General features: G+C 48.5%; 1 protein-coding gene across 2 annotated transcripts in view; it reads left to right on the top strand.

Annotated features, from left to right (window-relative positions):
* cd99 (CD99 molecule) overlaps positions 1–14560 on the top strand; it is a 79997-nt gene that overhangs the window by 33873 nt on the left and 31564 nt on the right. For both annotated transcript variants that reach the window (XM_038818297.1, XM_038818296.1), the window contains 2 exons: positions 6511–6576; positions 12009–12035. In XM_038818297.1, coding sequence (XP_038674225.1) covers positions 6511–6576; positions 12009–12035 — 93 coding nt within the window. The remainder of the gene's footprint in view (positions 1–6510; positions 6577–12008; positions 12036–14560) is intronic.

Genomic DNA, 14560 nt, shown 5'->3' with positions numbered 1-14560 from the left:
AGGCCTATGTTCCTCCGCGTGGGGGGCCCCTGTAGTTCTCCGCCATGTTGCGCAGAGGCCGACAACCACTCTAATGCGCCGGCGCACAGCACTCCGGCGCCGTTCTAGTCCCCAAGGAGGATTACTGGGCCTGGAGGCCCGTTGACGCCGGCGTCAACACTTGGCCGGGGTATTGGAGAATTCCGGCCACGGCTTTCTAATAAGTGGGATTTTAAGGACCTGAAAATTGGTAGAGTAATCTAATGGCAGTGTATAATTTGATCTGAATAATGTTAGCTTGCATCCTCCCTCGGAGACAGGGCCGATATAAAGACTTCCAACTTGAGACAGGATTGAGGAGAGCCGGTTTTGTTCATTTTCTTATTTAAAAGTTTACATTTTCTGACATTGTTTTTGAAGCCAAGCCATCATTCACCTGCAATAATTAGCTTATAATCACAGAGTCTGCAAGGTTAATGTAAAGATATGCATGAGGGTTTCGGAGCAAATGAGCTGAATTAGGTGATATTGTAGATGTGGAAATGGGTGATTTGGTGATCGCGTGTTTCACTTCATAAACTACACTATAGAGAAAAGCATGTGGACCAGGTACAATATACAAGAGCTCTCCATTGGCATTGGCCCACCATTTTCCTTGGCATCTTGTTCTTTGTGGCCTTGCTATATATAGAACGTACAGTGCAGAAGGAGGCCATGTGACCCATCGAGCCTGCACCGACCCACTTAAGCCCTCACTTCCACCCTATCCCCGTAAACCAATAACCCCTCCTATCCTTTTTGGTCACTAAGGGCAATTTATCATGGCCAATCCACCTAACCTGCACGTCTTTGGACTGTGGGAGGAAACCGGTGCACCCTGAGGAAACCCACGCAGACACTTCTCCCAGTGTCTGCGTGGGTTTCCTCAGGGTGCACCGGTTTCCTCCCACAGTTCAAAGACGTGCAGGTTAGGTGGATTGGCCATGATAAATTGCCCTTAGTGACCAAAAAGGATAGGAGGGGTTATTGGTTTACGGGGATAGGGTGGAAGTGAGGGCTTAAGTGGGTCGGTGCAGGCTCGATGGGTCACATGGCCTCCTTCTGTGCAGACTCCGCACAGACAGTGACCCAGCGGGGAATCGAACCTGGGACCCTAGCGCTGTGAAGCCACAGTGCTATCCACTTGTGCTACCGTGCTGCCCCCATTATCCGTTCTGGCCGTTCCCAAACCTCCCCCTCGTGTCTCTCTCTCTCCCCTCCCTATCTGTTCCCTGCTGTCTTGTTGGCCCCTGTGTGCACCCTTTCTCTATTTGCTGTTGGCTTCAAACCGTCCTGGAACAAGTTGGTGAATGGTCTCCACATTTTCTGGAAGTCCTCTTCTGCCCCTCGGATGGTGTACTTGATTATCTCCAGATGGAGAAATTCCGACGTGTCCGCTAGCCAGTCTGCAGCTGTGGGCGGTGCTGCCGTCCGCCAGCCGAGGATTCACCGGTGAACAATTAGTGAAGCAAAGGCAAGGCGTCAGCCCTGTTCCCCATAGATAGTTCTGGCTGGTCCCACACCCCAAAAACCGCCACTCTTGGGCACGGCTCCACCCTCGCCCCCGCAACCTTGGACATTGTCTCAAAGAAGGCTGTTCAGAACTCGACAAGTCTGGGACATGCCCTAAACATTTGGGTGTGGTTCGCTGGGCCTCCCATGTCACCAATCACATTTGTCCTCCATCTCTGGGAAGAACCTGTTTATTTGTGTTCTTGTCAGGTGTGCTCCACCATCACTTCGCCTTCTGCAAGTGGAGGTGGAGTTGGCCCTGTTCAGTGCTTTGCTCCAAAGTTCCGCCCCTATTTCTATCCCTAGTTCTTCCTTCCACTTTTCCCGTGTTTCGTTCAGTGGGGAGTGTTCCCTTTCTGATAGTCGTCCATACAGCTCCCTGTAGTTCCCCCTCCCAGGTTACCTCTGTCCAGTGGTTCCTCTAACACTGTGCGTCTCGGGGTCCGTGATTATGTTGTCGTCTCCTTACTTAGGGAGTTCTTAAACCTGTCGGTATTGGAGTTCATTCTCATTGGATAGCTGTAGTATCTCTTCTCAGTCCTTCTAGGATCGCTAGCCTGTCCTCTGTGTAAAAGTCCCTAATGGTCAGTGTCCACCCCCCATCCTGTCTCCACCTCCTAAATGTGACATCTAGCATGGCTGGGGCGAACTTGTGGCTGCTGCAGATGGGGACCATATTCGACGGTTCGGTTAAGCTGAAGTCCTGTCTCATTTGGTTCCTGGTTCAGAGTGTGGCTACCACCATTGGGCTTGTTGACTGTTTGGCTGGCGGGGATGGGATCCCCGTGGCGAGGACTGAGAAGGTTGTCCCTGTACAGGAGCTCTCCTCTGCCCTTGCCTGGTTCTTTCACCCATCCCCTCGCCCTCTTTCTGCAGTGGCTATCCAGTGTTTACTGTAGGTGTGGGAGGACCAGCCCACACCTCCACGGAAGTCATAATCAGTTTGTCGACCGCGTTGAAGAAGGCCTTGGAGATGTAGATCGGTATGAATCTGAAGTGGAACTTGGGCAGCGCATGCATCTTGATCGTCTGCAACCTCCGCACGAGGAAGAGTGGGGGGGGGATCGGTCCTTTTTCACTTCCTCCGCCAGACTGGTCAGGTTCCACTTGGGAATCAGTGTCCAGTCGTGGGCCACCTGGACCCCAGATAGTGGAATTTGCTTTGGGTTAGTTTGATCACACTTGCTCAGATTGAGCTTGTAACCCGAGAAGGCTCCAAACTCTCTCAGGAGCTTCATGAAATTCGGCCCCATTGTTGATAGGAAGAGGGGGTGGAGTCATCGGCTGGGGAGCTGAATTTGTAGTGGAGACCCCAGACAATGGCTTTGCTCTTCCAACTATTGTTTTTAAAATCAGAGTACCCAATTATAATTTTTTTTCCAATTAAAGGGGCAATTTAGCGTGGCCAATCCACCTAGCCTAAACATCTTGGGGTTGTGGGGGCGGAACCCACGAACGCACGGGGAGAATGCGCAAACTCCACACGGGGGCAGTGACCCAGGGCTGGATCGAACCTGGGACCTCGGTGCCGTGAGGCAGCAGTGCTAACCGCTGCGCCACCCCAGTCTTCCAACTATGTTAAGTAGAGGAAATTTCTGTTCATCCAGCATTGGGTGTTGGATAAGCAAGTCTGATAATTTAGTGAGTTGAGGCAGGAGAGATGTTGTCGAAGCACAGATCAGCATAGTTGGCGGACATGCGGAAATTGACAGTCTTTTCCAATGATATCAGGGCTGGTTTAGCACAGGGCTAAATTGCTGGCTTTGAAAGCAGACCAAGGCAGGCCAGCAGCACGGTTCAATTCCTGTACCAGCCTCCCCGAACAGGCGCCGGAATGTGCCGACGAGGGGCTTTTCACAGTAACTTCATTAGAAGCTTACTTGTGACTATAAACAATTTTCATTAACCTCGTTATTTCCAAGCACCGTTGGGATGCTTTTAATGAAACACAGGATGGTTGTTGAAGTTTGGGAATTCGCCTACTAGCTAAATGTCATTGAGGGGCTCTTTGATGCATTTGTAAACTAATTCTTAGGCCACGATTCTGCCAAAAGATTTAGAAGTTAATTTGTGGCGGGTTTTTCGGGGATTTTCGCCGGCAAGTTCCCCACCTCTATTCAATGACACATAGTCACTTTTCAGGCCATGGGGGTTTCTCACCAGTTTAGCCCACACTTAGAATTTTTTTTTTTTAGCACTGGGGAGCTGAATTCCGGGATTGGGCCGCCATTCTGAAAGGGTGCCCCGATCTCTAACTGAGCTTGTGGATCCCCCCCCCCCCCCCCCCCCCCAGACTTATGGGTAATGTCAACCCCCCACACACATGCACACTACCCCACACACCCCAAGTAAGGACACCCCATTATAGGGATTATAGGGTCCCTGGGGTTTCCCCCTCTTCAGGCCCCCCTCACCTATCAGCCCCCCACACACATGCACACTACCCCACACACCCCAAGTAAGGACACCCCATTATAGGGTCCCTGGGGTTTCCCCCTCTTCAGGCCCCCCTCACCTATCACCCACCCAATCTCCCGGAGGCACCTACTTACCTGCCCTGCACTCCTGCGCCCTTCAAACCCCCCCCCCCCCCCATCTCCCTCATTTCATGAACGTGCCCCCCCCCTACCTAATAATAGTAATCTTTATTGTCACAAGTAGGCTTGCATTAACACTGCAATGAAGTTACTGTGGAAAGTCCCTAGTCGCCACATTCTGGTGCCTGTTCGGGTACACGGAGGGAGAATTCAGAATGTCCAAATTATCTAACAGCATGTCTTTCGGGACTTGTAGGAGGAAACCGGAGCACCCGGAGGAAACCCTCGCCGACATGAGGAGGATGTGCAGACTCCGCATGGACAGTGACCCAAGCCGGGAATCGAACCTGGGACCCTGGCACTGTGAAGCAACAGTGCTACCCACTGTGCTACCGTGCTGTCCCTACCTAGCCCATGGCAGTACCACCCGGGCACCCTTGCAGTGGTACCCGGGCAGTGCTCCTGTTTGGCAGTGCCGTCCAGGCACCTTGTCAGTGCCAGGGAGCCACCCTGCCCTTGCCCTGACCACCCAGGAGTGTCCAATGGCGCGGGAGACACCCCCCGCCTCCTCAGGGTGCCGTTCCGCCTGGTCCACATTTGTGCAGACCAGCACCAATCGGTGTCCAGCTGCAGCCTCACTGAGGAGGCCAAAGAATCGAAGGAGGCTGATGGATCTCGGGCAGGTAGGTCTTAAATGGGTTTATGACCTACTTCTGTGAATGTCATTCGGTCCTGCCCATTTGGGGTGTGGTTCCGACTATGACGTCTCACGGAGCCTTTCCCAGCATTCCCCGGCTACGTTGCGCTCAAGCGAGAGCACAACGCGGCTGGAGAACCGTGCCCTTACAGGCTGATCTTTCAATTGATTTCAGACTTACTCTTGAAAAGTGTAAATTTCACACATCAGAATCATAGAATCAGGTGTTCACAGTTTGGAAGGAGACCCTTCGGCCCATCGAGTCTGCACCGGCCCTTGGAAAGAGCACCCTACCCAAGCCCCCACACACGCCCACCCCCGCAACCCCACCCAACCTTTTTGAACACTACAGGCAATTTATCATGGCCAATCCAGCTAACTTGCACATCTTTGGACTGTGGGAGGAAACGGGTGCACCCGGAGGAAAGCCACGCAAACACTGGGAGAGTGTGCAGACTCCGCACAGACAGTGACCCAAGCCAGAAATCAAACCTGTGACCTTCGAGCTGTGAAGTAACAATGCTAACTATTATGCTTCTGTGCCACTTCTCTGTTATATCATGTTGTAAACTGCTATAGCATTTCTGGGATCTTTTCTTGCCTTACCATGACGGTTTGCACTTCCTTTTTTTTTATAACTTTAAAGTGCCCAATCTATTTTTTTCCAATTAAGGGGCAATTTAGATTGGCCAATTCACCTACCATGCACATCTTTGGGTTGTGGGGCAAAACCCACGCGAACACGGGGAGAATGTGCAAACTCCACATGGACAGTGACCCAGAGCCGGGATCGAACCTGGGACCTTGGCGCTGTGAGGCAACAATGCCAGTGGTTTGCACTTTCCAATAAATGTGTGGAAGTCTCAATCTATCAGTCTCGGCGTTAAATATATACAAGCTCATCAATGATTGAGAATCCTCTCCCCTGGGAGTAGAGAATTCAAATGTTCTCAGTCTAAGATTTCTCCTTTTATCGCCATTTAGATTTCAACCACTTAGTCTAGACATGTCAGCCGGGGAAACAGCCTCTGGGCATCTATCCTGTCAAACTCTTCCAGAATCTTCCGTTTCAATGAGAGAACTTTCGCTCTTCTAAATTTTTTGTGAAGGCAATGAAGAGTCCACACAAAGTTTGGTCGAAATAATGCTTACTTTATGGACAGCTCCAATAGATCCCGACTAGGTCTTCTCTAGTCGCGCATTACTGGCAGAAAGTTCTGGGTCCCCCGTCCCCTTATTGGGGAAGCTCGTACTCTGTTTCCACCTACCCTGCATATCTTTGGGTTGTGGGGGTGAGACCCACGTAGACACGGGGAGAATGTGTGCAAACTCCACCCGGACAGTGACCGGGGTCCAGGATTGAACCTGTGTCCTTGGCTTGTGAGGTAACAGTGCTAACTACTCCACTACCATGCCACCCTAAAACTCCCCCCAAAATAGGCTGATTCTACTCTATCCCTCCTCTCAGGGCAAGGCTCTCCTTTCGGAGATCAGTCCAGTGAACCTTTATGCTCTTTCTTTGGGTACGTCACATGGTGTTACAGGCGCAGGATACATCAAAGGTGGTTCCTGTCTTCAGGCCTTTCTGGAAATCTGCCTTTGTGTGTGTGTGTGTGTGGGGGGGGGATATCCGGACCTGCTTGTTGCAGTGGCGGTCTTTCTTCGGGTGAGTAGGGAGGAATCACTACCACTTGTAAGCAATAAGTTGAGGTTGGGTAATTTCAACACTTGTCTTTTGTCTTTCAGGGGATGATGGGTTTGACCTGAATGATGCTTTCAAAGACGATCCTCCTGCTAAAACTCCACGCCCAGGTATGTGCTGATGACGAATTTTATTAATGGCCTAGATTATGTTCATGATTTAATGCATGCATTTATGTAGTATCTTTTGAAATTGAAATATCTTTGAAGATTTCACAGTTATGCAAGAAGGGGTTACTTTGGCTTGTTCGCCTCTATCTGATAGACCCGTGGGAAGATTTGCAGTGCTGTAGGATCACTAGGTAAGACATTGAGAGCATGTTTCCATGTTTCCCCTGCTCCATTTGCAAAGGAAACGAGCACCAATTTACTACCAATCGTTTGTTAGTTAGAATTATGGGTAGATCTCCTGTTATCGTGGCTTGTCTCAGTAGACACTAGTTTCTTAGTCTGGAAGAGATGGCGATGCTATTTAAGACCTACCTACGATGGTCTTTCATTCAAGCTAACTTAACTATTTAGGGCATAGCTTATTACTTCTCGCTCGTCATCTCAGAGTGACAACACTGACGTAGCTCTTCACGTGCTAAATAGCTATTATTAGAGTTAACCCTTTATTCTACAGACCTTGGGCGGGATTCTCCAACCCCGCGCTGAGTCGGAGAATCGCCGACGGGCTGCGCGAGTCACGCCACGCTGCCCTGATGCCGGCATGCTGCGGAGAATTGGCGCCAGCGTGGTTGGCGCGGCACCGGTCGCGGGCCACTCTATGCGGCTGACCCACCGATTCCCCGGCCCGGATTGGCCGAGCGGCCGTACGAAAAGAGCCAAGTCTCACCGGCGCCGTTCTAACCTGCTCTGGGCTGGCGGGACCTCGGCATGTAAGGGTCTGGTGGCGGCCTTTGGAGGGGGGGGCATTGGGGCGTCCGACTCTGGGGGGGCCTCCGATGTGGCCTGGCCTGCGATCGGGGCCCACCAATCGGTGGGCCGGCCTCTGTGGCTGGGGGCCTCCTTTCCTACGCACCGGCCACTGTAGTCCTGAGCCATGTTGCGTCGTGGCCGGCGCGTTGAAGGAGGCCACTGCACATGTACATGTTGGAGCCTGCACAGTGCATGCGCGGATCCCGCGGCGCACAGTTCGCGCCGGGATCCGCAGCTGGATCGGCACGAACCGCTCCAGCGCCGTGCTGTCCCCCTGGAGGGGCCAGATTTAGTTGTGGGAGCGGCCTATTCACGCCGTCGGAAAAACGCGACAGCGTTTATGACAGCGTGGACACTCTGTCACGGGATTGGAGAATCCCGCCCCTTATTCTGCTGGCCACCAGAAATGAGGAGGGACCTTTCATAAAAAGTGAAGTAATTGGGATCAACTGACAACCTTGTGTCTCTACCTGCTGGGTTGGCATCAGGCCTTCTCCTTGCTTACCACACATTGTATCGAAGCTGGTGCAGCTATTTTGAGTGTCTATTAACGAGATCCCTGGTGCAGTCGGGGAGAGGTCGAAGCAGGTCTGGCATTTTTGGACTGCAGTAGCGTGGGGATTTTGAGCCTTGGAAGGACCCATGTTTAATCTCCTTGGGACACTGAATAATCTCACTGCTACGGTAGGTGCTGTTAATGTCTAGTGCTCCAAACTCTTTGAACCCTCTCCAGATTAAGGTGCAGGTAAAGGTTCTTCACATTCAGCCACCCTTTGCACAGGGAAACATAAACTTGAAATTTGCTGAATGCACACAGCAGTAGGTAATGTGGTTATTGAAGCAGGCTAATAGCTGTAATATATTACAATCCCAGACCAGACCCCAACAGTGGCTAGGATACTGGACCGAAACCTCAATGTTTGAGTTTATTTGTGAGACTGTGCGGAAAGAATGATTCACTCCAGAAATGATGCATGAAGAAATAGGCCGTTGCTATTTTTAAAAACAAAACTTTATCATGAATACAAAATATTTTTTTAACTTTGCACCCGAAAATAACTCCGTTACCCCTTAATCGAGTACAGGAACAGGGGTGTGTTGCTGCAATTATGCAGGGCCTTGGTGAGGCCACACCTGGAATATTGTGTGCAGTTTTGGTCTCCTTTTCTGAGGAAGTATGTTTTTGCTCTAGAGGGAGTGCAGCGAAGGTTTACCAGACTGATTCCAGGGATGGCGGGACTGGTATATGAGGAGAGATTGACTAGGTTGGGATTGTTCTCGCTGGAGTTCAAAACAATGAGGGGGGATCTCAAAGAGACTTACAGAACTAGACAGGGGTAGATGCAGGGAAGATGTTCCCGATAGTGGGTGGGTTCAAAACCAGGGGTCACAGTCTGAGGATTCAGGGTAAACCATTTCGGACAGAGATTAGGAGAAATTTCTTCACGCAAAGAGTGGTGAGCCTCTGGAATTCATTACCACAGAAAGTAGTTGATCCTAAAACGTTGAATATATTCAATAGGCGTTCCGATATGGCAGTTGGGGCGAATGGGAACAATGGTTATGGGGAGAAAGCAGGATTAGACTATTGAGTTGGATGATCAGCCATGATCATGATAAATGGCGGAGCAGGCTCGAAGAGCCAAAAGGGAGGCCTCCTCCTGTTCCTATCTTCTATGTAATTATGTAATCACTACTACTTAATTTTGCATTAAACAACCACAAAAGAAACATGTAGCTCTCAATCTATCTTACTGTGGGAGAATTGTGGGCCCAGTGTCGGGCAGGTCAAAATTCAACTCTCCTCTCCAAAGCTTGCTTCAAACAACCCTACTTCTCTAAAGCTTTTCAAAATTTCTCTCTGCATTCCTTGGCTGAACCCAGCAATGACCTCTCCCCAAGCTGAAAAACAAATAATCTCTGCAGGCTGCCAAGCACCTGAACTCCCCAGGGACTTTCCCAGTCAAACCACAGTCCGTTAGTCGAAACTGAAAGACACATTCCTTTTTTAATTTCACCTGGCTGCTAAACGCACCCAGGCCCTGAAAAAAAGAATTATTTAAAAAAAACATGACTATTGCAATCAAACACACTAGCCACAGGGATTTAACCCTCCAGTTGACCAATGCTTTAAAGTCCAATATTCCTAATATCTTCCACTCGTCAGAAATATCACAGAACTTAACCCTTTACAGTGGTACTGGAGACTTCCCATAGCTACTCGGTACAGTTTTCGTACAGTTGGGAATATTGGGCGGGATTCTCCCAGTCCTGGGCCGGGCCGGAGAATCCCCGTGCACGGGCCACACCGCCCCGGCGCCAGCACGCGGTTCTCCACAGAGCGGAGAATTGCCACGGGCCGCTCTACGCAGCCGGCCCGCCAATTCTCTGGCCTGGATGGGCAGAGCAGATGTAAGAAAAGAGCCGAGTCCTGCCGGCGCCGTTCTAACCTGCTCTGGGCCAGTGGGACCTCGGCATGGAAGGGTCAGGTGGCGGCCTGAGGGGGGGGGGGGGGGGGGGTGTCCGACCCCGGGGGAGGGTCCGACCCCGGGGGAGGGTGCATCCGATGTGGCCGGGCCACTCCTGTAGGGGCCAGAATTAGTACTGGGATGGCCTGTTCACGTCGTCGTAAAACGCAACGGCGTTTACGATGCCGTGGACGCTCTGCTGCGGGATTGGCGAATCCCGCCCATTGTTATTGTTCCCTCTAGGTTTCAGGGTTCTGGGAAATCCCTATTTTCCTTTGTAGTGGTTCAACCAGATGTCAAGGCTCCCTTAATGGTATCTGATGAGTGGTGTTCTTGCTGACGGTTTAACACTATTCCATGGTTAACACTGTCAGAAAATGCTTGGATGGCCATTTTTATATTGGCTCTGTTTGCAGGAACTTGCTGGAAAGGAAGTACTGTAGCAAGTGAAATGCAAGGTTATAAATGTTTGAGAGGAGAGGGGTCACTCAATACGTCGGTATGTTAAAGTCACCATAATTCCTGATGACCATAGGCTGCTTTTCCCTTTTGAGGGGAAAAGCTGACTGGTGGTGATTCAATCTGAGGATCACCAGACCTCCATCAATGGGTAAGGTTGAGAAGGTGGGACACCAAGCCATTACGGAGCCTGCATTAATTATTTTCCATTTTACTTGAAATGTTAGTTAGCCTTATGTTAGGATACTGGACGAGACCCCCAAACAACTTTTCAAATTTGTAGAAATGAGGAAAGGATACATCACTCCAATCAGTATCATTTATGTGCAAACAATTTTTAATTTGTACACCTGATTAACCGCATTAACATCAAAGAAATAGCTTTACAATTATCAGTCCTCAAACAAAAGGGGAAAACCTGAATGCACTATCTACACCTGCCACTAATTCCAATTAAGCAACCCAATACAGTTCAAATGGCACTTATAAATAAAGATAACAAAGCAGGTTACTTGCTTAGCTGTGTAGATACTTTTGGCCTTTCAAGAGCAGCCCCAGTACACTTGTGCTCAACCGAACAGCATTTGGCAAAACTGCTGTTGCACTTAAAATCATATATCGGAATGCAAAACTGCAGATAACAAAACCGGTTACTTGCTTCAGGTTAATGGGCTCCTCCCATTAATTACATAATCTATATCCCACTAAGATGTCACATGACAAGTTAAGCTAGGACTATATACACTCCTTCAAATTATCTATACCCCAGGTAACAACCCAGAATATTTTAAAAAAAACAATAAATTTAGAGTACTCGATTCTTTTTTTTCCCAATTAAGGGGGGCAATTTAGCATGGCCAATTCACCTACCCTGCACATCTGTTTGGGTTGTGGGGGTGAGACCCACGCAGACACGAGGAGTATGTGCAAACTCCACATGGACAGTGACCCAGGGCCGGGATTGAATCTGAGACCGCGGCATCCTGAGGCAGCAGTGCTAACCACTGCGCCACCGTGCTGCCCGAACCGCCCAGAATATAAAGAATGTGCCATTAATCCTTCATGTGCAACTAAAGTGAGTAATTGGAATTAATGATTACCTCCCTCTTTTCTGATACCTTAATTACAGCTTTCATAGACACAATTCCTGTATGTATTTTAAACCAGGATCTATATAATTCTGGAACATACCTTTTCATTCACCTGAGGAAGGAGCAGTGCTCCGAAAGCTAGTGATTTGAAACACGCCTTTTGGCTTTAACCTGGTGTTGGAAGACTTCTTACTGTTTTGTTCAAGTGATGGAGACACCTTGCAGAAACTTCTCTAATTCTCAGCTTCTGAATCTAGTCTTTTCTTATGCCACGTTCGGCTTGTCTGTTCTGCTCCAATGGACTCAACAACTGCTGCTGAGCAGCTTGGACTGATCTGTGCCCTTTTTATATCTTTCACCAAAGGTTTCAGTTTCAATTTTCCAACCTCCGCTTGCTCCTGATTTCCTTGTGACTGGGAAGGTTTATTTGTGTTTACCTATTCTGCTTCCCTTTTGAGTTGCATTTCCAATTCAATTTCTATTTTGAGATGGGGTCTGCCTCAAAAACATAAATTGAACAATTTAGATTACCTCACTATATTCTGCAGATGTATTTGAGAGTGTTCAACACTATATTCTAATTGCACATTCCTTTCTTGTGCAGGTGTGGATCCTAATTTTCCTGATGTTGGTAAGTCATTTTTATGCCTTTTTGCACTGTAATAATTTAATTAGAAATATTGGGTGGGATTCTCCATCCGAGCAACGCCGGAATCGTGGGACGTGATGACAGCTGTGTAAATGCATTCCACTCTGCGTGTGGTGTGGGCATACAAATTGTACAGCAAGGGCCGTTGGTATAGCGTTGAAGGGCCCGCAATGCTCTGCCTCCACCAGGCGGAATTACTTGCGGCGAGGTTCACTTGTGGTATTAAAAATTGGGAATCGGTTGCTGAGGGAGAGAGTGAGGGGGTACTAACAGTGTCCAACATTGCTATAGTGTACTGGCTAGGGGCATCTGCCAGAGCTTTGGGGGAAGGGGGGGGGGCGGGGCGGTGGTGAGTGGGGGGTGACATCTTTTTTGGCTGGGAGGAGGGTGTGGGGAGTGCTTCTATACAGCTGCTGCTGCTTGTCAGGATCTCCAGTGCCGATCCTGTTGGATCGAATGCCAACATGCATTGGAATGGCACTGGTTCCATGTGGCACCGGTGCTAGCCTAGTAAGGTGTCCGAAATGGTTCCCGGACTGGCCCCGCTTTCGGAACTGTAGAACATGGGCGATTCAGTCCCGGAGTCAGCACTGAAGTCTCTCAAATGGAGAATTCCACCCATTGTTCTACAGAATAGATTAATTCAAAGGCATTAGAATGTTTTTTTGATTAGATTCTGAACCAAACGGATCACAATCTATTCTTGAAGGAGTATCATTTTCAGTATTATCTCCAACGTTAATTAGCAGTTGAATAACGTTGTCCTTGTTGCCTATTTTGGACCTGTTGGTGCTGACACTATTGCATTAATTTTAGAATTATTTAGAGTTAACAATGTGATTTGAATGCTGCTTATTTTTCAACCAACATGCAACTCATTTCATTTCAAAGTTTTACATCCATCCAATTGCACATGTATCAAAACGCGTTACAAATTATTAGCTGCATCTTCTATCACTGTTGCATTCTCTTATCTTTCTTTAGTGAATTTGCAAGTTGTACTAAGTAACAGCTGGTTTTTGTCCCTATGAAATAGGGATTCAAGCATCCATTCCTGCTCGACAGTGGTTTGTGCCAATTTTTTCCCCCATTTACACTTTTCCGTTGCACATCCCTCAAGAAGTAGTTGCAGTTTGCTATTGAATCATCTAAACACGTGAACAAGGAGCAAAAGTTGGTCATTCAGCCCCTCGAGCCTGCTCTGCCATTTATTAATGGCACCTGAGGAAGGAGCAGCGCTCAGAAAGCTGGTGTTTGAAACAAACCTGTTGGACTTCAACCTGGTGTTGCAAGACTTCTTACTGTGCTCATCCCAGTTCAACGCCGGCATCTCCACATCATGGCCATTTATTAAGATCATGGCTGATCTGATGATCTCAAATCTGAATCCCGCACCCCTGATAACCTATCACCCCCTTGCTTACCAAGAATCTATCCACCACTGCCTTAACAATAGTCATGATGTGGAGATGCCGGGGTGAGCACAGTAAGAAGTCTTACAACACCAGGTTAAAGTCCAACAGGTTTGTTTCAAACACGAGCTTTCGGAGCACGGCTCCTTCTTCAGGTTAACAATAGTCAAAGACTCACGATCCTCTATTTTGCCTCATCTCCGACTTAAATGGGCTACCCCCTTATTTTTAAACCGTGGCCCCTGGTTCAAGACCCCTCGGGATCTTTGCATGTTGCAATCAAGTTGCCTCTTTTCTCTTTTGAGCTCCAGCGGATACAAGCAAGGCCCATCCAATCTTTCCTCCCCAAAACGATACACCCATTCCATGTATCGGAAACAATAACAGAAAATCCTGGATGTTCTCAGCAGGTCTGACAGCATCTGTGGAGAGAGCTGACGTTTCCAGTCTGGATAACCTCTTTGTCAAAGCTTTGACAAATTGTTTAGCCCCTTGTTCCGCACTGTAACCCATCACTTTGTTTGTCGATGTACCATTTGGCAATGTACTCTGTCGATTATTCTTTTTTTTGGCTACTATGCACGTACTGTGTAAGTTCCCTTGGCCGCAGAAAAATACTTTTCACTGCATTTCGGTGACAATAAATCAAATCAAATTTTTTGTTTCGGATTCCGCAGTAATTTGCTTTTACATTTCGGGTATTAGTCTGGTAAACATTGTCTGAACTGTTTAATCCTATTTATCATGTAGACCCATTTTTTGCCCAGTTTCGTTATTTAAAAAAAAAAGCATTGCGCGGTCTCATTTGGAACCTGCCAAAGTCTTTTTTGGAAATCCAAGTTGTATTGTGCTGAGTTCCTCTTCCTCTATCTAATCAACATCTGCAGCACCAGTCCACTTTGTTGAACAGGCTCTCCCCTTTATAAATCCATGCCTGCAGTTATTCCAAGGCTACATACCTAACAATAAGGCCAGACCACTCCTCAAGCCAGCTTCATTATTCAATAAAGTCACAGTGATCATCCACCCCATTCTCTTCATGTCCCCATATCCCCTTATTCCATAGAATTTTAAAAAAAAAATCCTCTGAACCCA

This window comes from Scyliorhinus canicula, chromosome 14, assembly GCF_902713615.1.
Source record: "Scyliorhinus canicula chromosome 14, sScyCan1.1, whole genome shotgun sequence".
Classification (NCBI taxonomy): Eukaryota; Metazoa; Chordata; class Chondrichthyes; order Carcharhiniformes; family Scyliorhinidae; genus Scyliorhinus; species Scyliorhinus canicula.
Note: the sequence above shows the minus strand (reverse complement) of the source record. Positions and strands in the feature narration are given on the sequence as shown.